General features: G+C 53.4%; 7 protein-coding genes across 7 annotated transcripts; 2 read left to right on the top strand and 5 right to left on the bottom strand.

Moving 5' to 3' along the window:
• Positions 1 to 2,348: 2,348 nt before the first annotated feature.
• Positions 2,349 to 4,159, bottom strand: ACRALDRAFT_2034858 (uncharacterized protein). The gene is made up of 3 exons (XM_071020768.1): positions 3,497 to 4,159; positions 2,820 to 3,385; positions 2,349 to 2,758 (listed from the first exon to the last, which is right to left on the bottom strand). Exons 1-3 carry the CDS (start codon positions 3,750 to 3,752, stop codon positions 2,642 to 2,644), a joined length of 939 nt encoding a protein of 312 aa, XP_070874894.1. The 5' UTR covers positions 3,753 to 4,159; the 3' UTR covers positions 2,349 to 2,641.
• Positions 4,160 to 4,483: 324 nt separating this feature from the next.
• Positions 4,484 to 6,076, bottom strand: ACRALDRAFT_210969 (uncharacterized protein; the record flags this gene model as incomplete). The annotated part of the gene is made up of 12 exons (XM_071023433.1): positions 4,484 to 4,487; positions 4,788 to 4,826; positions 4,943 to 4,989; positions 5,029 to 5,078; positions 5,112 to 5,174; positions 5,203 to 5,308; positions 5,340 to 5,398; positions 5,429 to 5,483; positions 5,551 to 5,597; positions 5,665 to 5,834; positions 5,870 to 5,901; positions 5,964 to 6,076. Coding segments are annotated over 12 exons (785 nt in total), but the record flags the coding sequence as incomplete, so codon positions are not given.
• Positions 6,077 to 6,114: 38 nt separating this feature from the next.
• Positions 6,115 to 8,288, top strand: ACRALDRAFT_210970 (uncharacterized protein; the record flags this gene model as incomplete). Its single annotated transcript, XM_071023434.1, has 14 exons — positions 6,115 to 6,360; positions 6,444 to 6,552; positions 6,607 to 6,625; positions 6,735 to 6,808; positions 6,859 to 6,869; positions 6,899 to 7,034; positions 7,082 to 7,184; positions 7,215 to 7,323; positions 7,361 to 7,420; positions 7,452 to 7,509; positions 7,578 to 7,736; positions 7,830 to 7,909; positions 7,933 to 8,194; positions 8,248 to 8,288. The coding sequence occupies 14 exons, from the start codon at positions 6,115 to 6,117 to the stop codon at positions 8,286 to 8,288; spliced, it is 1,467 nt and encodes a 488-aa protein (XP_070874892.1).
• Positions 8,289 to 8,331: 43 nt separating this feature from the next.
• ACRALDRAFT_210971 (uncharacterized protein) lies at positions 8,332 to 13,569 on the bottom strand (the record flags this gene model as incomplete). The annotated part of the gene is made up of 38 exons (XM_071023435.1): positions 8,332 to 8,431; positions 8,465 to 8,684; positions 8,720 to 8,808; positions 8,868 to 8,903; positions 8,945 to 9,048; positions 9,081 to 9,138; positions 9,251 to 9,258; positions 9,307 to 9,353; positions 9,382 to 9,477; positions 9,508 to 9,635; positions 9,734 to 9,803; positions 9,854 to 10,012; positions 10,050 to 10,114; positions 10,196 to 10,330; positions 10,387 to 10,475; positions 10,526 to 10,563; positions 10,600 to 10,682; positions 10,743 to 10,841; positions 10,961 to 10,973; positions 11,024 to 11,052; positions 11,105 to 11,272; positions 11,384 to 11,526; positions 11,559 to 11,664; positions 11,705 to 11,891; positions 11,933 to 11,948; positions 12,029 to 12,065; positions 12,097 to 12,171; positions 12,211 to 12,252; positions 12,286 to 12,401; positions 12,441 to 12,447; positions 12,484 to 12,545; positions 12,578 to 12,738; positions 12,845 to 12,961; positions 13,022 to 13,035; positions 13,074 to 13,159; positions 13,229 to 13,283; positions 13,345 to 13,510; positions 13,542 to 13,569. 38 exons carry the CDS (start codon positions 13,567 to 13,569, stop codon positions 8,332 to 8,334), a joined length of 3,252 nt encoding a protein of 1,083 aa, XP_070874891.1.
• A 1,691-nt stretch (positions 13,570 to 15,260) lies between these two features.
• ACRALDRAFT_1064152 (uncharacterized protein) lies at positions 15,261 to 15,905 on the top strand. The gene has a single exon (XM_071016912.1). It carries the CDS (start codon positions 15,384 to 15,386, stop codon positions 15,582 to 15,584), a length of 201 nt encoding a protein of 66 aa, XP_070874890.1. The 5' UTR covers positions 15,261 to 15,383; the 3' UTR covers positions 15,585 to 15,905.
• Positions 15,905 to 18,427, bottom strand: ACRALDRAFT_1043078 (uncharacterized protein). Its single transcript, XM_071015297.1, has 4 exons — positions 17,440 to 18,427; positions 17,180 to 17,335; positions 16,727 to 17,102; positions 15,905 to 16,632 (listed from the first exon to the last, which is right to left on the bottom strand). Exons 1-4 carry the CDS (start codon positions 17,804 to 17,806, stop codon positions 16,449 to 16,451), a joined length of 1,083 nt encoding a protein of 360 aa, XP_070874889.1. The 5' UTR covers positions 17,807 to 18,427; the 3' UTR covers positions 15,905 to 16,448.
• A 171-nt stretch (positions 18,428 to 18,598) lies between these two features.
• ACRALDRAFT_2034854 (uncharacterized protein) lies at positions 18,599 to 22,993 on the bottom strand. Its single transcript, XM_071020767.1, has 5 exons — positions 22,433 to 22,993; positions 21,876 to 22,392; positions 21,592 to 21,774; positions 21,140 to 21,557; positions 18,599 to 21,033 (listed from the first exon to the last, which is right to left on the bottom strand). Exons 1-5 carry the CDS (start codon positions 22,606 to 22,608, stop codon positions 19,076 to 19,078), a joined length of 3,252 nt encoding a protein of 1,083 aa, XP_070874888.1. The 5' UTR covers positions 22,609 to 22,993; the 3' UTR covers positions 18,599 to 19,075.
• Between the last annotated feature and the right edge of the window lie 591 nt (positions 22,994 to 23,584).

Below are 23,584 nucleotides of genomic sequence, written 5' to 3'. Positions count from 1 at the left end.
TGACGTAGTTTTCTGTAACTTTAGATGTCGATGGCTAACCACTCTGGAGTCTCGCCCATTCTGCCCCATCAACTCGCAGACGCCACAACCGGGACGTATTGGAATCAAGCAAGAACAGAAAAATGCTGGGCCACGACCCATTATGCTCTCGACTGATGATTGGGTCGACCCTGAGGCTATTTGCTAGTGTACGGAGCATTGCAACGCGGCCGGGCAGCTAATCGTGAGACTATATTTCGCTGTGCCGCTTGACAACAGAGTTTCAACGAAGTTCGGTCTAAGGTTCCTAATTAGGACGAAAGTAAATAAGAAGGAAAAGAAAACACGACGTTTGTTTTTCGGCGTGGGAGGACGGAAGACGGACTCCTGTATGTCCCCGACGCCGACTCACTCGATGACAGACGTGACTATCGAGCTTTGCATATCAGACTTTTGGGTTTTCCCCGTCCCTCGCGCACTCGGCCATACATGTCAAGCATCGCCGTGGAGTTAGGACGGCGCGCTTGCACCGCGTCTTCCAAAAGGGAGGAGGGGATTCCCGTATATGTAAATGGGCCCGGTCTTCGCGAATGGGTGTCGTCGGGATAGTTTCTCATGAGCATTCCGTGACTCGAGCTTGTCTCGCAAGGTCCTCGAAGTAGGTTGGTTTTAGGTAGGACCGGGGTCGAACTGGATGACGTCGAGCATGCTCCGTATCAACAAAACAGACGAAACAATGGACCAGGGACCGAGGCCGCTAAGTCGTTAGTAGGGAACAGCTCCGACGTGGCGCGGAAACGCAGCATCTCTGGCCTCGGACGATTGGCTTGTCAATGCCGAGGAGCGAGCCCAATACCTGTTTCCGAACCATCCAGGTGTTCTTCATTGTTCGGTGAACGATGCAGAAGAAAAGTTTTGAAAAAAAAAAAAAAAGGATAGTTATCGGATTGAAAACTAAGTCCGGCTGGCACCACGGAGTTAAGTAGCCCGACTAAATAAAGACCGTGGCTGCGCTTTGAAGAACAAACAACGTAATTCGGGTCATTAGACCAATCTGCATTGGGACGGGGGGCGTGTGTGTTGGTGTCTGAGTAGGCGGAAGTCGGAGGATTGATTTTCGAACCAACTGTCAAGTTTGATGTTACAACGAGGAGAAGAAAACAAAAAAGAAATCCGCCGAGTCCAGCGTCGACGCGCCACATGTCAACGATGTCACGAGACCAAGACGGGTTGGCGCCTATTCGTCGCCGCCCGTCCCGTTTGTGGCGCGGCTAAGTGGGGATGGTGGCTTGGTTCATTCATCTTAGGGCGTCTGCTAGCCGCGCCTCGTCCCGGCGAACCCAGCGGGGGACAACGCGCTTTTTGCTGTCATTGTTTTATTGTTCTGCATTTCTATACTCCAAACTAGCCAAAATCGAGGTCATGGAAAGGAATGAAAGGAGCCTCAATAAGAGAACGATGCAGGGTTCAGGAACATTCCCGAGTGGCCGGGATAAGGCGCTTAAAACACGACCAGAGAAAAGGAAGAACTTTTGTTACCAACCGTTTTCTCTTGAGAATGTACAAAGAAATGCAGAAGAGGACAATGGTAGGTTTCCGCCTTGGGATTGGTGTGTTGGAAGCTGTCACGTTGCGCCTGGTCTTCCCCAACAGTCATATGTTGTGACAGCTCATTGTTCATTAGTGCGGGTGTGTTTAAGCTAGGTGGATCGCCCGGGCTATTCAAGGATGTCCCATCCGAACTATTGGTCGGCCGATCATCAAGTGATAGTTATACACTATTGTAAACAGTTGTCGGAGACAACTTTGGTATCCCCTCCACCTACTACACTACGTACGATATGTTTTGTTGGTCATCGAGTCGGCCCGGGTTCCCTCTCCCCTCCGCTCGGGACCCGCACGGATTCCGAGTATACTAAATTTACACTGAACAATAGGCCTGTCCTCTGATCGTCAGTTCTGACACAATCCAATCCAATCCAATCCTACTCCACTTTGTTCGTAATTCAGTATGCGGAGAAAGCAGTGCATTTCTAGCGGACCTCGGACTCGAACTAATAGACGAACAGGTATGCCGGGCGGGACTCGGCGAAAATGCCCCACTCTAGATCGGCAGCCGGTGCTTTCGGCCTTGTTAATAATGATGCCAAGTAGACACTTAAAACACTGGATTAGCAATGCCATCGACCTGTCAACATTTCTAAGCGACATTGTCTATAATCAACATGTGTAGGCGTTGAAGAAGCAATACCCCCCGGTCATCTCGGTGGCCATTAATGCACAGCAGTTGGCTGGTCCACATATAGTGTGCGGCACAGCATTGCATCGCATCATCATAGCCAAGTACGCTACACTAAATATAACATAGTACACACGCAGAACGGCTGCATTGGCTGCATAAAGGGAATAGACAAATTTCCCAAGTACCACCGTTGTCCTTCATCTCGAACCACCCCCGAGGATTGTCCTCGTCGAGACGCTTGCTTCGAGTCGCTTTTGAGCAAAACCATGCAGATATCATATCATTCATAAGCTAAAATTCCCTCGGGGGCAATAACCTACTGTATTTCTCCCACCCGTCCCTGAACTCCATCGCATAGAAATCCCAAGTCATAATTATCTCAAATATAGTCCGTCTCTTTTTTTTCCCCTTGATTTCCATTTACGACTGGTGTACCATGCCTGGCGACCCCGGCATGGACAGCGGTGTGGTAGGATAGTCGTAGGCGGTATCGGAGCAAGTGGCCGAGTGGTCAAAGGAATGTGAGAGCGGCGGCGTCTGGTCCTCGTCCCCGTCAGCAACGTGACCCGGGAGGCGTTATCGGTCGCGGGTAACTCACATGAGGCTCGGGATGTTCGTACGGATGGGGCGCCGGCATCTCCATGCCCGAGATGTACCCGTAGTTCATGTAGGCCAGGCTGTCGTCGCTCGGGTAGGCTTCTTCTCGCTTGAGCGCATCGTTGAAGTGGTTCATCGGCGGCAGCGTCACAGGGGCGGGCGCCGAGAGGTAGGCTGGGTAGGTTTCGGCGGTGGTCATGGCTGCGGGATAGACATGGGCCGTGGGATAGGCATGGACTAGCATCATCTCGTCCTGGGCGTTGTAAGGGGCGTATGGAAAGAGGGGAGGTGTGTGAGACCTCTGGCGGCCGTCGTCATGGGCAGGCGGCATGAGGAACTCGTCATCTTGCTGCATGGGCGGCGTGAATTGACCCTGGTCCGCCGGTGTCTTTGTTGCCGAGTTCTTGTTGCTGGACTTGGATGCTGATGCTGATGATGGCCGTCGCTTGGCGCCCGAGCTGGAGCTCGAACCAGGGCTCTTTGTCTCCACCTGTTTCTCGGATCCGGATGTCCCTTCTTCACCGGCCCGCCTCTCGAGGTCTTCAAGACGCCTCTTGAGTTTCTTGCCTGTGGTAATGATAGCTGGTTAGCTGGGACGACCCCGCAATTGGGGAGAAAGGAAAGAAAAATAAAGAGAAAAAAAGATATCGCGCGGGGCCAGGCTGTATAAGTACGTACGGTAGTTGCGCTGAGCAATACGGTTCTGTATCCTCCGCCTCTCGGCAAGATCGGAGATCTTGGTCCAGTCTTCATCGGGGTTGGCGGAGCTGCTGAAGGCGCTGCTGGTAGTGTGGCTGGAGTACTGTCGGGTCGGCGGCGGGGGAGGCGCCGCCGCATAGGGGTATTGGTGTGGTGGGATGGGATACATCGACATGGGAAGAGTAAATTGGATGTAGACGTCGGGGTGGTCAGGTTGATAAGAAGAGGCTAGCATGAGGAATAGGTAGTAGTATGTATGATATGGTGAGAAGCTAGAGTCATGAGGCAATAGTCGAGGGGGGCTGACTGAAGTTCTGATAATAAAAGGGGACGAACATCAAGCCATGGAGAGAGAGAGACTGGATTCGGGATGGACGGGGAAGGGGGAGGAAGCATCAATAAATATAAGTCATAAGGCAGGCAGACAAGTAAAGTGTGTGGTGCACAGGTCCCGACGGTATGGGGCTGGAGCAACAAATAACAACCACCCTTGCGCAGAGCTCCCTCCAAGAAGAACCACCGAGTCCGGTACGGATTGCCCCATGCCCACCGCCCGGAGTACCTTTTGTAGGACGGACGGGCTGTGTAAGTTACCTGGCCCTGTACATAGACGAAGGCGGCTTGACATGGGGTAACGATGATTGGGAGTGGGAGTGGGAATGGTCGACAGGGGTGCTAAAGAAGGATGAAGGGGGAGGGGAGGGGGGGGTGAAGAATGAAGGATCAAGGGGGAGGGGAGAATCGGGGGTGGGGAGTAGGGTGTGAGGGAAGAAGTCGTCGTCGTAGGGCAGAAGAGCAACGTCACAGAAAACTTGACAAGACAACAGGTCCGGCTGGCATCTTTCGAGACCCGAACGCGCCTCCAGACTCTTAGCGGACAGACTGATGAGCCGGTGCAGTGCAGTGCCTCGCTTGTGCATATCCAAGGTTACAGCGATCATCGAAGCGGTCGGCGGAACCCCGCAATATAGAAAGGGAACATTACGCTCCTGGACTTGAGGCAGACAAAGATGAAGACGGGAATCTACGTCGTCCGGTCTCTAAAGTTTCACCGGTAGCAGGGCGAGATGGAAAAGAAAGGGGGGGGAGGAATGGGAAAAAGAAACCGTAGGACATTTTTGAAATTACAGAAGTGTACCGAGTATCCAAGGGCGTGGGCGCGGGTGGGCGCGACCGACCAAGTAGAGCATGGAAGACATCGAAAGAGGGTGTGGGGGAAGAAGGGGAAGAAGGGGAAGAAAAGGGGTCTGCATTGTGCGGTTTGTGAGCGTGGGACTGGGTGGACTTGGGCGGACAAAATGCCGTCGGGCTCCTAGTGCAAGTCAAATTAGCCCAAAACAGTACCTAGGGAATGTACCTAGGTACAAAGTACTTCGTACCTATCCTGCGACGAGCCCTATCTCTTCGGTGCACCCTAATCGGGACTGGCGTCAAAAGGTACCATTGTACCATTGTATTCCAGGTGGGGAGGTCTGAAGCGAGGTGGGGGAGACAGGTCTTCGACGGGCTACTGGAAGATGGAGTCGACGCGGACTTTTGCTAGAGATTTTAGCCGAGTTATCTGTGATTCCAGACAATGACGGTTCTACTCGACTTGATACAACTTGATGATTGCAGCGAAGCAGATTTTGACCAAGGCCAAGGTAAAGTACTTGATCTGTCAAGGACCATGGTGGTGAAACCACGGCCGCACTGTCCGGGAACCATCGTCGAGGTCCGTCAACAACGTAACACCGACAACCTACATCTATACTTCCGATCAAATCGTACGTGCAAATACATGTAGCGTTTCTTCCTCCCAAACCAAAGTGCTTAAGTTGACGCTACTTCGAAGGAAGCAGATTTAGATTTCCATAGTTTGGAGGGAACGGGACCGACAAGCTCCAATCACAAAGCCCATCCATCACCAACCACGGCAAATTCCTTTTCAAAGTCTCTCTCGTAGTGCCCACCGCTGCGTTTATAACTTTGTACATACATATGTAATCGTACTCGGCATATATCTAGCCGAGCGGTCTTAACCGGAAGGTTACTTGGGAATGGGAAAATTCAATTCAATCCATGCAACCATTCCGATATCCTACAGCAACGTGGCAATCCTAGTATTTGCAACGACCGCCTGCCCTGCCAAGTCGGGCCTCTCTAACGTGGCCGGGGCGGTATGATGGATAGGTGGAAGTTATTTCAGTATCGGCTTGTACGTTGTATTGACTGGTGGGGGAACGTGTGTGTCGTTGTAGTGTCGTCGTGTCATGTCCCGATCGGCTGGAGAAGTGGCGCGTGCGAGGAGATGTTCCTACAGCCTGACCAATTACGGCTCACAACACACGAGCCACGAGAGCTAAGGACGACCGTGTTCCATAAATAAAGGCTTGTTTCCTCGCCTACAATGTAAGTTCGATGGAAATATCCGTCATGGTCGACAAAACGCCCGACGTATGCTTACGTATGTACTGATTTGAAATGATCAGACTCGGTGGCGGGCTGTGCCAATGGGGAAAGTTCCATTATCATACCCAGTGAGAGGTCGTCGCTGTCGTCATAGGGCTGGCCATTCATAGGTTGCTACGAATAGCCGATTACATGCGCTGTATGGTATGGCTGCCTGCAGACGGGTGAGCGGATGTGTCGCCTATCACACTGGCCAGCATGGATATGAATCGCCATACAGCCCTACGCTCAGGTATTTCCAGTTTGAAGAGGGGAATATCGAGTCCGTAGGGCGCAATCATAGTACTTCCTTCTTGGGATATGCGATAATTACGTTGTATGGCACGTCGCACCTCTCAGACTTTATCCCGGTAGAACAGCTCCACGTCGCTGAGCAGCAATTGTCTGGTACTGTACACTTCGTAATTACCCATGTCTCATTCGGAAAGCGTCGAATACCGTAATCGACTGATTTTCCACCCATGTCATTGTCCAGAGTGCCAGGGGACAAGCCAAACAACAATCGAAAAACAACCAATCACTTGGACTGAACTCGACGTTTGAGTCTGTCGGGACTTTTCCTCATCCCCACGCTACCACCTTAGGTACCTAGGTACCTAGGTACAAGGTAAGGTAACATGTATCGGGTGAATGACGAGACACAGATCCTGACCAATTGTGATGCACGTCTCCTTATCAGCCACTAGTACCGAACCGTTTCCTCGGCGTTTATGTACTCCTAATGAGAATCGGCGACTTCGCTATACGTTGTACATACAACGTACAGTCTATACCACGCCGCGACTCCAATCGAACAGATTCTGCAAACGCTTCCCACATGTTCCATGGTCGTTGGAAAAAGTGAGGGCAGCAATCCCCAAGATTTATCGTTTAATTAACAATGGCTCCAGTTGTCGGTAACGTGCCGCGAAGATGCCGGGCTCCACACAGTATGAGAATATAATTCACACCAACTCTGCCGACCTTTCTATGGTTACAACGGGCTCCCAAGCTTTTCTCGTCTCGCCGGAGTTTTCCGTGTTTCGTCCCCTACCAAGCAAATGCTTTGTCAACTCGTGCTATTTTTGTCCGTCGATTAGAAAGCCGCTACTCGTTCGTGGATTGGCCAAACAGGCGACCTACGGTACGCAGGTACAACTATTCGTGCCAAGTACTGCGACTACCTGTCGTGCATCTTCCACCGACTCATCCGCCCAATTGTCCTCAGCCAACTCCAGTGTTGTTATTCTGTGTAGCCACCGCGAAGCTGCCGCTTACCCTTTACTTTTGGCGCCTCCATTCCATCCGCGACGGAATCATCCGTTAAGCGCCCTCGTCATCCGCGTCTTGCCCGCCCAGCCCCTCACACCAACGGCGTTGCATTCCTCGCGAAGCCTCCTCGTCGGATGATAGGATACTGATGGATCGATGGGCGGTGCGCGAAATGGAAACCTCCGTTTAGGACGCGATTGCGTGTGTCCGGCATATTAGCACCTCACTGTAGCTTTGCCTCAGCCTCCGTGGTCACAGGGTTCTGCTGGCCGGGGGCAGCAGTGACTACAGTTGTGTCGACTTACGCATCTCTGATTCGAACCAATATAAGAGGCAGTTCTAACTTGCCGCGATAAAGTCCATGGCTTCCAAAACGCTAATGGTCTTGGTAACAAAACAGAGCGGAAGGAAAACACCCTGCTCCATGATCCTTTCCCACACCTCCCTCAGGTCCAGACACCGTCAGCCATTCCCAGGACACCCTTCTGCTGCAGAAATCTGCAGGTCCATTCAAGCCGTCTGACCAGCAGATACAACGTACTAGGGCGAATCCTCTGCTAATGCCGGGGAAAGGGGGAAAAGGGGGGGGAGTGTGCTGTGTTTGTTGCAGCTTGGCAGCATTATGACGGGGGTGGTGTGCTATGTTTGTATGCCTTCCTTCCGAACGTTGGCCAGGAGTCTGGAATGCGGGTGAACATTTCACACGTGGAAAGGCAAGGAAGTCTTCGAATTTGGGCTGCATGATGTACGGGGTTGGGGGTTGGAGGCCGCTGAATCACCGAATCCTGGCGCATACTTCTGCCCTTCTCGAGGCGCCTATGCTCTCAATCTCTCAGGGGCAAGCACCTAGGTTCGGCATCCATCTGAACCGGGGAAAGGGGAGACTGCGACACTTGCCAGCTCAGGAAGGGTTCTATTACTGGGAACTGGGATATTCTGGCAAGTTTTCTACCGTCCCCGATATTTGGCAGACGGGTGCATACATACGAGACACATGGGTACCAGTTTCGATGCTCACGATGTCCCAGGCCATCTGGCGAATCAATTAAAGCTCATCGCAGCGACATGACAATGTGCCAACGAACTACAGGAGAGGAGCGCCGATCATCTCATTACAGGAACAGGGTATTTCGGGACTCGTTTTGCAGCGAGATGAAAGACGGCGACCGAACGGGATAGAGACTGACAGTAGACCAACGGAACAATCGCCCACTCACTGCCGCCAAGATATCGCTGCTCGTTCACTTTCGAGTATTTCGCTTTCGTACGTACGGCTGCTCTGAGTACGTTGTATAAATGAGGGTGGAGAAGTCGGACGACTCCTCAGGCTCCTGGCGTTTGGCCCGCGATGGGAAACTTGTTTCGAAAATGCCTTTCTTTGGTGTGGGGTGTCTAAAGGCGGATGGAGGATCCGGCGCGTCGTGCAGGGTGCACGGGCCCCAAGACACTATTTCCGACTGCCGGTCTAGGAATGCACGGGTGGTCACCTGGCGTCGGCACGGGGGTTAATTTTCCCTGAAGGGGATATGTCCCAGAATGGGATGAAGCGTGGTACCCCTGCATTGCAACGGGCCAACATCGGCAGACGACTGCATATGTACGCTGTACAACGTACATACCAACGTACGAATGGTACGTACATACACACGAGGCAGACTCCTTCGAGAGCCTGAAGTAGGAAGATCTGTTTCAGTTCATTTGACTCATTCGGTTCTTATTCAGCACTGGATCGCCGACTGGGGTAATTGGGGAAATTGGGAGAGCAATTCTGCACGGTGATTAGTGATGAAGTCGCCGATAGGAGTGACGACCCGGACGCCGTATCCAAGCTTGCACTCCACCGGGTCGCTAACCCCATGACCCTTGGAAGGCTAACGAGCCGCCTAGTTGCGTGGAGGGTTCGGTTCGGCCGTTTTGTTCTTGTGTCGTGTCACTTCCTCCTTTTTTTTTTTTTTTTTGCTCCCTTCAATGCAAAGTCGAGTTTCGGTCTGGAGGGGGGTACAAACGTATATACTAATGCACACACGTGGCTCACGTGGTTCATGATGCATTGTGTAACTCGAGGCCACCCGTTCTTAGGACATCACGTCGAGTCTCAACTCCTCACGTTGCGGTGACTCCAAATGAAGCCCAGCTCAGTGTCAGACGTTTAAATCTCTCACAGGGCTGGGCACACCCGCTGCGCATAACCCTCGCGGCCCCACCACCCTTCTTATAAGCGACTTGTGGCCCGGGGGATCCCCGTTCCGGGGAAGTGGCTCAGATCTTATCGTCTGGTTTTGGCAAACGCGCGCGGGACATTTCAAGTTCAAAGGACTCAAGCTCCTCAAGTACAGTCAAGGCCACTTTTCTCATAGGTGTATCCATCTGGCTACGGAGCAGAGTCCGGCGGCCATTGACACCCTCGCTAGCATCTCTGGCCGATCCACTAGTGCCTATACCTACCCAATTAAAGTCTAACAAAAAAAAGGGACTAGACCCCGTAGCTCCGTAGCGGAGCCCGAAGCCAGGTACACAGTGTGTAATTTTGCGGATCGTGATTCAGAATACAAGGTAGGCGTAATGAACGGGAACGAATGATATACTATGGAAACGGTGTGAATTTTACACCTTTGGCCTGGGGGAATAGCACACCGGCCGGGCGTATTGTAAGGCTCTCGGGCGTTTTGGTTCCCGACTTGCTAACGGCAGCAGTGCTGGGGTCGAGAGACACCATACTGTGTGCGTTATACACTACTTCGTATGGCATCCAAAAAGGTACATTTGCGTGTGCTAATGCGCGGTATGCATGGTCTGTCGTGTTGATGAAATACCTTATACTACGCAGGACTTTCTCCAAGTCGATGACCCAATCGAACACAGAAGCACCGCTCTAGCATGGAAGCACCCATGTTCCTACCCATGAACCATGCGCAAATGCGCCCAGGCCCCGTAATCTACGTATCGGAGACGCCGTGACAAGGTTGTACCCGTGACTTGCCCCAAGAAACGTTATGGGTGGGATGCGATAATGATGTATCGATGCACCGATGCGGAAAGTCACCCGCTATGCACTGGAATAGCATTGCAGGGGGTGGGGTGTGACGGAGACAAGGTACGTACCTAACGTACCTACAACGGTCACAACGGTAGGTAATTTCTTTGCTAATCATTTCTGTACAACGTACATGGGCGCTGAATGGCTGGATGGAGCAAATTGTGGATGTACCTTATCATTTGTGGGGTCTCTCGTAGGGCTGAACACGCCATGAAGGGACTTTGGTGGGTGATGTGGCATTGGAAGTACAGAAATGGACTAATTGTGACCATTGAGGCCAGAAATGATTTACGGATTTCCCCGGCGTCTGTCTGAACACAGCTGTCTCGAAGGGTCCTTGGACATGTGTGATGCAAGATGGTGCGCCGTGTGTCAATATGTCTTGGGTACTGCCTATCTGTCTCTTGATCGAGTCCATACCAACGTCTGAATGAATGCATGCATTGATTGACTACTGTATGATTGTCTACACTTGGCGAGAGACACGTAGGTATTTCCGCGGGTTTGAGGCTGAGCTGCACGTAACAGACGGGAATCAGAATGGCCCCGCACTCCATTTCTACAGATATGATCTGGGATCCTTTACTTTACGTGTCATTTTTTTGCAAGTACGTTGTATGATACCCGGAAGTACAACGTACTCCTCTCGCGTTTCTGCGTTCTATTACGTTGTCTCGCTTCTATAGGGCGCAATTGACCACAACGGCCCCAGCGAGGCTTTCTGACCAATCGAAGGACTCGAGTACCACTAACACGATTAACGACACTCGACAGGTTTAGTGTGGGTCGGCCGCAGCTTTCGAACCAAAAAGTGAAGTACTCAAGTTACATCGGTATGCAGTACCCACATTGGTTGGACGGTTTGAAACGGTCCAATTCTACCCTTGTCCCGCCAGTCTTTGGTGAGGGACGTCGTCGTTTGGTGAGGAAAAGGCGGAGCAGGGGTAGGAGGGACGCACTGGCCAAGGCGGAGGGGGAAATGAAGAACTGCCAAACTCCACTTCACCAGTCCCGCACTTCGTGCCTCCCATATCCATACCTACAACGTACATACGAATACGTGAATATTCTTCATTGAATTCTTCGTTGGGGTTGTGTTGTGTGGGAAAAAGTCAGTGAGAGATCACAGCAATGTCGCAAAATCGTCAAAGTCCGGCACAGATGCACCTGCAAAGGCGCATGTCGCTGCACTGTAAATTACATTGCATCCACCCACCTCCATCCCCATGCGCGCGCCGATTTGGTTTTGTTTACGGTCTCTGAGTCTGGCCTACATGGAAATCGGCAGCTTTGAACAGTCACGTCGTTCCAACCACATCGGCACAGCCCGTCGCACGCAACGTATGTATGTTTGGGCCTCTGGATTCGTACACGACATGCGTTAGCTGCCTGAATCGACAGACCGGGACTTTGAGTTACCCGACATGACACAGCCCACAGCATGTTACTCGACAGGCGGCGTTAGCGACAGGTTGGTAAACGAAGAGACGTTCAGCCGGAGACGACGATCCGGCCGCCCGGTGTTTGTCCGGTCCCTTTGCGAGGCGGGGTTGGGAACGCTACTACGATGATCGTCGTCGACATTGCACTTCCGCGTATTGGCCGGTCGTGGCATCCTAGGGCGGTTTTCGTAGGCTCATGGCTCGCGGGTGTGCGGGAGCCGAGGTTAAGCTCACGACCAAGTCGGTGAAGCTATCACCCCCTTTGCACCTGGTATTCTTTCTTTTTTCCCCTTTTTATTCTCTCATTCTGCCATGGGAAAAGTGGGATACTGGAAAGTCGGACTTTGCCCGTGGATCAGTTGCGTTGCTGCCTTGTCATACCGAACAAGCCAAGACACGTATGGCTCTTGGGGAGGGAGGGCAAGCGGCGAGCATTGCAGGCCAATGGCTGCGAGTTGAGACTTGATCGAGCCCTGCAGAACCCAACTCGGTGACTCTTTGTAGACACACACGCCTTGGCCTCTGGTTTCCCTTTCTTCAAGAATCTACCAAGACTATCATGCCGGGTCCAATGTATGGTACATTACCTCTGGGATGATATGATGTACGTGTCCAATATGATGGGGAAAAGGGGGACAGAAGGTAAGGCCAGTCGAACATCTTGATCTCCAGGACGAACCGTCAAGCCAGCCAGACGAAAGAACTAATAAAAGGTTTTTCATGGATCTCTTCTGAGACTAACTTTGCAGCTAACATTCTCCGATCAAGAAGACCTAGATTTGGACATGCAGAGTTCCTCGATGTGGGCGAAGAGGGACGCATGAACGATCACCGGGAAGCCCGCCTGCTGCGCAAGGCAGTGTTACAGTACAGATGCACGTATTGGATCTCTGGAGCAAGAAATGGCCCCCAACCAGTGCCATGACACGCCGTTGGAAGGGTTTCCAAGTGAAGGGGAGACTGCTTCTGCACAGGACGCATACGAAGTAACGCGGCCATGGACTGGGGGTGTATGTAAAGATGTGATGCTTTGCCAGGGTCTACATACCGGAACATTAGGTAGTTATTCACTTTTCCAATAGCTAGGTAGGAAGGTAGTCTGCCGACTACCGTAACCCTATGGGAAACAAGCGCTATAGCTGTTACCATGGGCTAGAGGTGTCGAATGGGTTACCCTCTCTGGAAGGGGTTTGTACAGGCACTGGAGAAAGGCAGCCATCCCGATCAGCGACCAGTCTAGCCAGTAGCTGTCTGATCTCTGGGCTTGGTGACTTGGTGTCATTTGCTTTAACTAACGAGAACCAGGCCTTCTTCTCTCTGTACTCATGCGTCTAGACCTGGTCCTTGATCTGTCCTGTCGGTATTATAGTCCGACTGGCCTGGCCCTTGATGGAGCTTTCCGGGGAACACTTTGACGGGAGACGCGTTCCAGGACCACGCGAGTTTCGTTCTTTCCCTAACCTAGACAGCAAGAACAGCTGTAATTCTCTCCTATCCTCTTCATGACATCAATACTTCGTAAAGACAGACCTCCGGAACCTGGTCACCAAAGTCCCTCCTCCACCTCCCCATGACAATGTGGGCCCTGGGAAAGGGGGAAAAAGGGGGGAAAGAGGGGCATTATTAAGGTTTGGACTACGCAGTACCTCGGACCGGACCCTGTATTGCGGATGGACGGGTGCTCCTTCCCTAAGACTTGGCTCTGGAAAGCGCATAATAGGTACATACTGCATACAGTAGGTACTTTGTAGAGTGGAAAAGTGTAGCCAGAAAGCTTCTCCTGCTCCCTCTCATGTCCTTCGTATAGGGGATCTCAGAGACGAACTTGCACCTTACTTTGAACCCTCCATCGATACACCTTGGTTCGTCATGTCATCCGATATTGCCTTACATTTCAGCCTCCCTTTGGGGCCTTTATAAAGCTGATGCTATCATGTCCGTTCCATGTTTGCTCTTGTGGCTACTTTTCGAATCGAGCTCTTTCGATCATTGCTGGACATGAAAGTCTCGGATGCTGCCACATGAAATCAACATGTCAGTTGTTGTGTAAAATGGGGAAGGCGGGACACGTCTTACATCACGACTGAAGCCGAGCCGAGCAGCCATCCTCTCCGTGGTGGTGAATACCGAAGACGGTCGCCCGCCGACCCCCACCGGTAGCCTTGAAGGGCAGAGTCCCGTCGAATATCTGTCATCAGAGCCTATGTAGATCTTCGTTGTGCAGGTATGTTTCTCAGGGTCGAAGGGAACCGGGCCAAAAGAGAGGAAAAAGAAAAGAAAAGGAGGCGGCGACATCATCGCGATGCAACCAATGTCGAGGGAAGAAGCGATTGCTACGCATTGTGCACCTCGTACAACCCAGAAACGCCAAGTAGCTAACAAAGAACCTCACTCAGGTCGTCGTCATAGCCATATACTGTCGACTTCTAAACCTCCCTTCGTCTCTGCCGACCAGCCACGCGTCATAGCCCAATTGAACGGTGGCATCCTTCTCGGCCCATCGATCATAATACGCATCCCTGGATTTCAGGAGGCCGGGGATTCCACGCGTGGGCAGGAAGACAGGTCTCGTGAGGTGGTAGATCATGGCGTCGCCCGAGGGCCGGTTAGATACGGCAAGCGGCTCGAGGTTCACGGCCTTCGCGTGCGCTGTGTAATCTCCTGTTATGCAGGTTGCCGAAGAGGAAAAGGCACAGAAGGACCCGAGTTTGTGTCTTTACCGCCTTGACGTAACTGCAGTCGCTCGGCGTCGCCGCGAGTCTTATCGTGGCCCCGGCATCGTTGCACGCCGAAGCGCTCATTTTTCACGCCTCGAGGGTCTCACCTGACCCAGCAACCATCCCCTGGGGTGAGTACGGCAGCGTCTCGGAGAACCTCTGGGAACCCTTTGATGCGTCGATGCCCGATTGTCTCACGAGTAAGGCTTGTCTGGCGTACATCGAGGCTGTTTTCAAGCGCGCAGTTTGTGACACGAGCGTCCTTATCGACGACCATCGTCTCAGGGGTCACCGGTCGAGCAGAGTCCCTCGCCTTTTGCGGACTCCCAGCATCATGTCCATCCACGGCCATGAGAGTTTCCAATCAGCGCTGGACGAGGCGTGCCGCGTCTTTCTACCGTCCTTTGGTGGGGTTGACGACCGGGCGGCGCTCCGGCTAGCGTTACAGCTGGCCCGTGATGTAAATGTGAGAGCCAAGAAGTATGTGGGCGACAGAGATTCAAGTAACTTCAGTAAGATCATCGGTCGCCGACATCCACCGTTCGACGGCGTCGAGTCCGTCTCTGCCCAGGGAGATCTGAAGTTGGCCGTTGGTGCCGTGGCCCAACATGTGGCCAAGAGCAACCTTGGGTTCAAGGTCAGTGGGTTCATCGTCCAGGCCGCCGGTCGAGCACTTGAGTGGTGGTTAGTTGGAGGTTAAATGTGGTGACATGGTAGGAAAGAGACAAGTCGCGGCTGCTTTCGTCTCGTCTTGTGGAGTCGCAGCTTGGGTGTCTGAAGAAGAACAGTTGATATCAGGTATCTGCGAGAGATCTCATGCAGTCGCGAGGTGGCCAGCTCTAATCTTCTCGTGTCTGAGCCGCACGTACATCCCTGGAATGGGCAAATGTGCGCATAAAGTAAAGTTGAAGCACCATATCTTCTATCGCCGAATACTCCGTCCCCTCGTTAGCAACGTACATACACATATGCAGCTCTTCTCGCTTTTTGCCGAACCTGTGACAACTTCTCTCCTCTCTCGACTCTGCGCTCTCGTCGGCCTTTTCCCCGAGCCGACTTCACGACCGTCTGACTTCTCCATTTCTCGTACAGCCATCTACTTAAACGTGAGCTCGACCTCCCCCTTCACCCTTCCGCCCTTTTCTTCCTCGCCCCTTCTCCTTCTGTAGCGGCAGCTAAGGGGTATTGCGTGGGTATAAAGCCGGGAGGTCAAGCTGACTCCATCATCAAGACGGTCGAGAAGGGAATACCAAAACACGCAGAATGCCCGAGTTTACCTCCCGTTCCCTCCAAAAGTCCGGCAAAGTTTTACCGTACCACTCCGTTTTTTTTTCTTCGCCCCGTTTGCTCGCGGGGGAATCAAATAATGTCGAGCAATGTCGAGAAGAATGTCCAGCGCCCCTGCTTGTGCTAAAACAAGAAAACACCGTCCCGTTCCATCCCCTGATGTCCTTCCCCCATTGCTCCCGCCGCCAACCACCGAGAGGAGGAAAAAAAATAAAAGTACGGAAGAGAAGGAGCGAAAAAGAAAATAACCGCCTGTTTTGTTTAAACCAGAGGGCCATGCAAAGGAAGGAAAAGGTATTTTTGCATGCTCTCTCGGGACAACACCAGCCTCATGTACGTGTGGTCCACCGAGGACCAAAATAAATAAATACCCAGCCAGCCGCCCCCTTCGCGGTGCTGGACTTTCCTTCCCATCATGCTTCGTCCCGCTTGCCCAGAAAGGGAAAAAAAGAGAGAAAGACAACTTTTTTCCCCCAAATGACGCAGCTCCTCGTTTCGAACATAATACCAACCCTTCCCACCAGTGTTAGAAACAGAGACCAAAGGGTTGAGCCGATGATATAAGGGGGGAAAAACAAAAGTGGTTGGATATAGATAAGCCATGATGATGATGATGATGATGATGAAATGATACCCCGGATGCCCCGTTGCTCCTCGTCGCCGAATCATGCATAATTGTACAAGTAGGTAAAAAGTCCCCGATGGGCAGGTAGATCTGGTCAAAAAACGAATTTGGGTGACGGCCATCACAAGCCGACATGGCTCCCAGCGCCGGGTTCGACCACATTGTCGGAGAGGTTGATGAGTAGCTGGGCAAGGCACCTCTTGGTGGCGGCGTCGTCTCGGAGTACGTTGGAGAAGGTGGCGTCTCGAAGGGGCTCAGGTAGACACTGGCGGAGGGCTTCCCGAGCTCGGGCGTTATCACTGAGTCTGTGGACGTTGTGTTAGCGGCAGACGAAGGGCGGTAGGTAAGAAAAGAAAGGAAAGAAATAAAGAGAAGAGGTTTATCCGGGCCAAGACGAACCGTAAAAAGCACCGCACAACGTGCTTCAATAGGCGGGCGGTCTGCTGCTCGACAAGCTGAGCAACCATATTGCTGAGGACAGTGCCGACGGCGTAGAACCGTTCGTAGGTGGCGCAGATGTAATTCAGCCCACTATCGTCCAGCAGGATCTTCTGGACGATGAAAATGGCGACCGTCTTGCTGAGCTCCGAGCCCGTCTCCATGATGCGCAAGCAGAGGGGGATGATCTCGGTGGTGAGGAGGAAGTTGATGACCTCGGACGAGTCGTTCTTAACAAGGGCACCAATGACGCCGAGCGACGTCAGGCGTAGGTATTCAAACGGTCTCGACTTGGACGTGGTATTGAGAAACGGATAGAGGAAGAGGGGGATGTGCGCTGTTGCCGTTGTGCCATGATAACGTCAGCTTTCCAATACTACTCTTTGCATCCTTTGTAGACGGGGCGTGCCTCACCGTTCAAGAAGAGATTTCGAGTGTCGTTGTGCGACGCGACGCACTGTAGGAGTGCCAGTGCATTGCAGACTCTGTTGGAGGCCGCTGCCGTCAACTGGGACGGGCTCAGCAGCGTATAGACCGAGATGATTTCCTGGAGTAGGGAGGTCATGACGCCTATGACTCGGTTAGAACAAGTCCACCTCTTTGGGGACAACGTGTACTAAAGGAACAACGGAAATGATTTGATTTGATTTTCCGGGGAAGGACGGAGACGTTACCAAACGAATGCCACAGAATCAAGGCCAGCTCCGGCACCTGCTCTCGCTTCTTGCTGAGCTCCAACAGGGCAGCCTCTCGGGTGTTCTCGTTGAGCAGGTCGGCAATGTACGCCATGGTACGGCGGTTGTCTTCGGAAATGTTCTCATGGGCGGCATCGGGGCCATGGGCACCACCGGCGAGCGCGGCCACCGAGTTGTGTGCGCCAGCGAGACGGTTATAGTGTTGCTGTTGGGCGGCCGAGGCAGCGGCGACGGCGGCGGCGGCTTGCTGGGCATGTTGATGGTGGGTGGGCTGCTGGTGCATCCAGGATGAATCCGCTTGGGGATTATACTGATGATGCCCGTAGACATGAGGTGCCGGCATCATCTTGGCGCACACACAATAGAGAAGGCGCGCTTGTCAAGATGGTTGGTAAGGGAGGAGGGAAGAGGGGAAGAAGGGGGGGGTAAATGGCCAAGTCGAGTCAAGATGTGGGCAGAAATTGAAGCGTAGATAAAATTCGAAACAAGTAGGTATGGGCCATAAAAAGCCGTCGAGTTTACTAGGTTGTTTGTTTGAACGGTGGAAAATCGCAGGTCGTGAGTCGCAAGGCGCAGTGTGGATATATTGTATGGTAGGTGTTCTGTTCAGCCGAACAGCGCAGCACGTTAGGGCTTCAAGCGGAGACAAAGACTTGGGTGCTGTGCCAGACGCGAATAGGCTCGCAGATGCCCCCTGAAAGAGGTGGAATAACGAGACAAAAGGGATGGCTATCGGCAGAATGCGCGTATGTAGAAGTGAAAATGCTTGCCGAATCAAAGGACCAAACGTCCAAGTCGTGGGTGTGATGGATGTTCAGGATTCTTGGTATTCGTCTGTGTTTGTTGTGGTGAGCGCTGGTCGCCTGTGTATTCACAGCGTGGTCCTCCTTGCTATAATCTTACTTGAAGATGGGTACGTGTTCGGTCGGGTGGTCGTGGTTGTTCTCGCAGTTGTTGTCGTGGTCCGATCGTGGGGAAGAAAAGGGCTTTGGACCTGACAAGCCGGGAAGGTTAGATCGGCCATTCAAGGTGGAGGCGTGTTCCGTCCCTCTCTAGGCAGTTCTCACCGAGTTAATTAGTGCACTGGTCCGTCCACTTGCACCGGCCACAGAAAAGCTTACATAAGACACTCTTTTTGTTCGGTACCTCAGGCCACAGCTCAGTTTATTCAGTGGGGTACAAACACATACGAAGTACGAACAGGTACTCCGTACAGGTACACGGACAGTACTTCCTATGGAATAGACAACATGAACATACCTAAGTAAACACACTCAGATTAACCATTGCTAGAAGAATACGCCGAGTTATTAATGGGTTGTATGCTCAAGGAGCATCTCGTCATCAGCCCCTATAATGCTAAACATGAAACCACTGAACGACCCAACCCAAATGCAGATGACCTTCAGATGCCGTGCAGAATAGAAACCTCGAGAACGGACCTGCTCCGATAGCAAATGCCTCCTGTGACTTTGCCCTCCGTGGCCATGGCTCTCCCCTTACATCTCCCTCGTCCGCGTTCTAGGGCAGCAGTAGAAAACCAAAGCCAGGAAAGCAAACGTTGAAAAAAAAAAGGAAAAAAGATATTAGGTCAGTGGGTCAGCTGCCGCCGAGCTTACAGCCGGAGTTCTCGCAGGATTTGATCCGCCATGTTCTTGTACTGCCATGTGTTGCCGGCCATGTGCTTGAACTGGATTCCGTGCAGTGAAAGGAGAGGGACCTTGACGATGAAAATCTCAAACTCGATCACCATGTTGCCTCCCAGGTCGCTCTGCACCTGTGTCGTCGTCTCCCCTGCCGCCCTCCTGGAAAGGCCCACCGGCTCCCGGTCGATGCTGCCCACCGAGATCTCCGAGTTGGAGTGACCATTGTCGCCTCCTCCCCGCATGGGAGTCCGCGGCGTCGTCGCCGCATCGTCCCTGTCCTTGTCCCCGCTGCCCATGATCCCGCCAAAGCTGAACCGCCTGCGATGGTGCCCGGGCGTCTGCGCTGGGCTGCCGGGCGGGTCTTGCACCGTCTTGAGGTCGATGCTCGGCGTGTGGCGGCACGAGAAACCACCCTTGATTTGCGTGTACTCCACACCTAGGTCCCTCAGAACCCTCTTGATGTCAGCTCGGATTTGCGGCACCGGCTTGCCCGACGTCGTCGAGACGCTGAACAGCCCCTTCAGGAATACCGGCTTGGCCAAGTCCGACCTGTCTAGCCCGTCCGAGGACTCGCCGCTGTGTTCATCCAGCGTCTCGCCGGCCTCCTCGGGCACGTTCGCCTCGCGCGCTTCCTCACGCCGGAGTCGTCGCTGCTGAATGCTCTCCCGCCTGGCGTGACCCAGGGATTTGGTTCGCACAGAAGCCGACCGCGATTGCAAGTTCCTTCTCGGATCGGACCGTGGCTTATCCGTCGCAGCCGACTGGTCCGACCCGCTCGTTGGCGGCGGCTCATGCGAGCCGTGATTCGAGTCGTGGCGCCGGAGCACGGCCGAGTTGACACTGGTAGACCGTCCCAGTCCGCTCCGGCGGCCATGGGATGACGATGGTCCGCCTGCCGACGGCGGCGGGCTTAGGAGATCGCCATGCGGCGGCTGGCTGCTCCCTGATCGTATCCGCAATTCACCGGGCTCGTCGCCATGATCGCGACGACTACGCCGAATGCTGAAGCTCTTCCTGGGCGGTGCCGATGCCTCTGGCGGAGAGCGGAGGACTTGCACCACGGGCGGGTGCGACCGATCCTTGTCGAGTCTCTCGGGCTCGCGGCGTCTGCGCGTGCTAAGGCGCCGGAGTATGCCGGCCGCCGTGCTCTCCTTCTTGGGCGGGACGTCGGAAAGTCCGTCATGAGTCTGCATCTGCGTCTGCGTCTGGGCCGATGTTGGGGACAGCTGGGATTGCTTGACCATCTCCGGCGCATCGTCCTCGCCGTGCGTGCGAGCACGAGGGCGGGATCGACCACCCGTAGCGCTCTCCCCCGGCATTTCGTACGTCGTCGTATTCGTATGCGCTGCGGGCGGGAGTGCAATCTCGGGCGGCGCAGCTTCCTTTTCTCGGAGATCCCTTTGGGAACCAGGCTGGCTGGGCTGGCCGGCCCGCACTTCCAGCCGATCGCGCTCTTGCTTCTCCCGGACGAGCTGGTATATCGAGATGAGAGGACTATACGCGTTCAGAGGGTCATCCCCCAGCTGGAGCCCCTCCGTGCTCGGGGCGCTGAGGTTATCCCTGCTATTAGCCGAGCTCCTCCTCTTGTAAAAATCGAACCCGAAGCCGCGCCTTTTCTCGGCGTCCCTGGCTGGCGTCGGGGCTTCTTTCTCGCGCTGGTAGGCCCGCACGGCGCGCTGATATTCTTCCGACTCGATGACGCGCGTGAGCTGTAGCTGGATGGTCTCCGGTGGGCCAAAGTTGAAGCCGGACATGCCCGCAATGACTTCGGATTCCAGTGGTAGCGTCAAGGGTTCGCGATGCGGCAGGTAGTTATCGGGGGGTGCTCCGTATCCCTTGACCATCCACTGGTGGCTCATGACTTCGGCCATGCTAGCACGCTGCCTCGGATCGGTCACCAGCATTCGCGAGAGGAGATGCTTGCATTCTGAGGTAGAGCCGGGTCAGCTTCCTTGAATGTACTCTGGGGGAAAGCAAGGAGAGAAAGAGAAAAAAAAAGACAAAAGTCAAGTTTGAATGCAGACGCAACGTACCATGGGATAGCCAGTTTGGATAGTCCACCACGCCCTTCTTGATCTTGGCATGGAGGGCTGGCATGCTCTGGTCGTCAAAGGGGACTTTGCCGCAAACCAAGACGTATAGCACGATACCAAAGCTCCAGACGTCGACTTCGGGACCGGTGTACGGCTTGGCCATGAGCAACTCGGGAGCGGCAAAGTAGAGACTCCCGCAAAAGGTTTTCAGATGGCCTCGAGGGGTGAAGAGGTTACTGAGGCCAAAGTCGATGATCTTGATATCGCCCGTCTTGCTGATGAGAATGTTCTCAATCTTGAGATCGCGATGGACGATGCTGTTCCGGTGACAGTAATCGAGTGCACTGGCAATCTGACGACTGAACTTTCGCGCTTGTTTTTCCTTGAGTTTGCCTTGAGAAATAATGTAGTCGAGCATCTGCCCGCCATTGACATATTCGAACAGCATATACCAGTGGTAGTTGGTGCGGGACGACATCCCGGAGACCGCAAACGTGAGGGTGTTTGAGCAGTGTGACGATGGCCGCCTCTCTCGCCGTCCTGATCTCCTTCGACTGGTCGGCTCTTTCCTTATCGGCCCGAGACTGATGGCGATTATCTTCCGTCGAACCCCGAGGGATTATTTTGCAGGCAACCTGCGAACCGAAGGGAGAGGGGGAAAAAAGAAATCATGTTAGCACACGGCGCAAGTATCCACTGGGGGAGGGGGGAAAAGCATAGGTAGACACCAACGCACCACTTCGGGGCCATCTTCTTTGCGAGCGAGTTTGACCTTGCCCATGCTCCCAGCTCCTATCGTCTTGCCAAGAATCCATTTTCCCGAAGAGGTGGGGATCGTGGTGCGCCCTCTTCCTTGTTTACCGGTGGAAGAGCTGGGAGCTCTGGCGTCAGAGACGGGAGTAGGCCCGGGGGGGTGGGTGGCCGTGGTGCTCGCAACCATGTCGGATTGAGCAGGCGGAGGTTGATGGTGATGGTTGTTGGCAGACTGTTCGTTGGTGCGTCGCTGGATACGGGTGGGTTCGGCAGAGGCTCGAGAACCGACCAGGACCTTGTCACGGTCACGGTCGCGGTCACGGTCTCTGTCACGGTTTCGGTCTCGGTCTCGGTCCCTGTCTCTGTCTCGATCTCGATCACGGTCTCGGTTCCTCGTGGAACTTCGCTTGGAATAGGAGGCTAAGTTTGTCGTCTCCTGATCATACTCGTGGCGAGAATAAGGTTCTTGGACAGGCTGAGCGGCAGATGGAGCGCGGGAACTGGAGTGGGAGGGTGAGTGGGAGAGCGAGCTAGTGTGACGTTGATGGGTTGACGTTGATGCTGCCCGCTGGGGGAGACGGGCCACCCAAGCTTGCTGTGTAGGGGGGTGGCCGATTACGAGTCGACTGTGAGCGGGATGCTTGATGTCGGCTTCGCGAAGATGAGGGATGCACTGCGTATTCCGAGTCGGTTGTGACTGCAGTTCCAATGGTCATGGCTTTGTTCTGGGATTATGGAATAACAGGGGCCAGGAGAAGGCCACCCAAAAGGCAACGAGGCAGAAGGCGAAAGCTGAACGCAAAGCAGAGAATGAATGAATAGGAGGAGAATACGAGGTAGGGGGTAATCAGTATTAGGGTACCAATCGTCGGAGCAACAACCTCAACCTGCTGCTGTCCTGCTGGTCTGTCTTGCTGGGGCGGGGAAACTGGGATGCGCCGGGACCAGGGTAATTGGCAGCGTAGGGTAGGGGACTCGTGAGGTTTTAAGAGTCCGAGACAAGAAGCCGTCAGAATTCTTTGACGGTCGGATGGGATCGGAGACCACGAGGAAGAAGAGGTGGAAGAGAAGGAAGATGAAGAAGAGAGTTGGTGCGAGCACTTTAGTGAGGCGACGAGAGGAGGGAAAGAGCGTGTTGCGTTGCGTATTGTTATTTCCTTCCTGCTTTCACCGGATTTTGGGGAAACCTAATATGCAGCCCAGACGATGTACCTTTTCATAACAGGTACCAGAATACTTAGTCCAATGCCAGCAGAGGGACAGAGCTGCAGGTATGTATACTTTGTAAGAGGTCTACGGAGCAGCTAGCGGGGAACGAATAAGCTTGGCAATGCCATTCACTTGCCCTGGTGTCACGGATTGCAAAACAATCGGTCTGAACTTGTCCCCTTCAAGACTTTGCAGGAAACTTGTATTAGTAATTAAATTATATTGTAGATATATGTACCGCCTAACTCTGGACAAACAAGGATATATTTCCAAATTATTAGCCATTTTGGGTCAAAAAAGTCGCCATCAACGTCTGCAACCGTTTCTCACAGGCAGGTAACCTGGCGACCAAGGTACCTACACAGCTGGGTACCTTACCTTATGTAAGGTACAGTACCTCACGCTACAGCTGCTTATCGATAAACCCCATATTCCTTTTGGTGTTCCCTCCCGTCGTCTTCGTCCTACTTTCTGACGAGCACT

The sequence above is a fragment of the Sodiomyces alcalophilus genome (assembly GCF_042370955.1).
Source record: "Sodiomyces alcalophilus JCM 7366 unplaced genomic scaffold ACRALscaffold_4, whole genome shotgun sequence".
Lineage (NCBI taxonomy): Eukaryota > Fungi > Ascomycota > Sordariomycetes > Glomerellales > Plectosphaerellaceae > Sodiomyces > Sodiomyces alcalophilus.
Note: the sequence above shows the minus strand (reverse complement) of the source record. Positions and strands in the feature narration are given on the sequence as shown.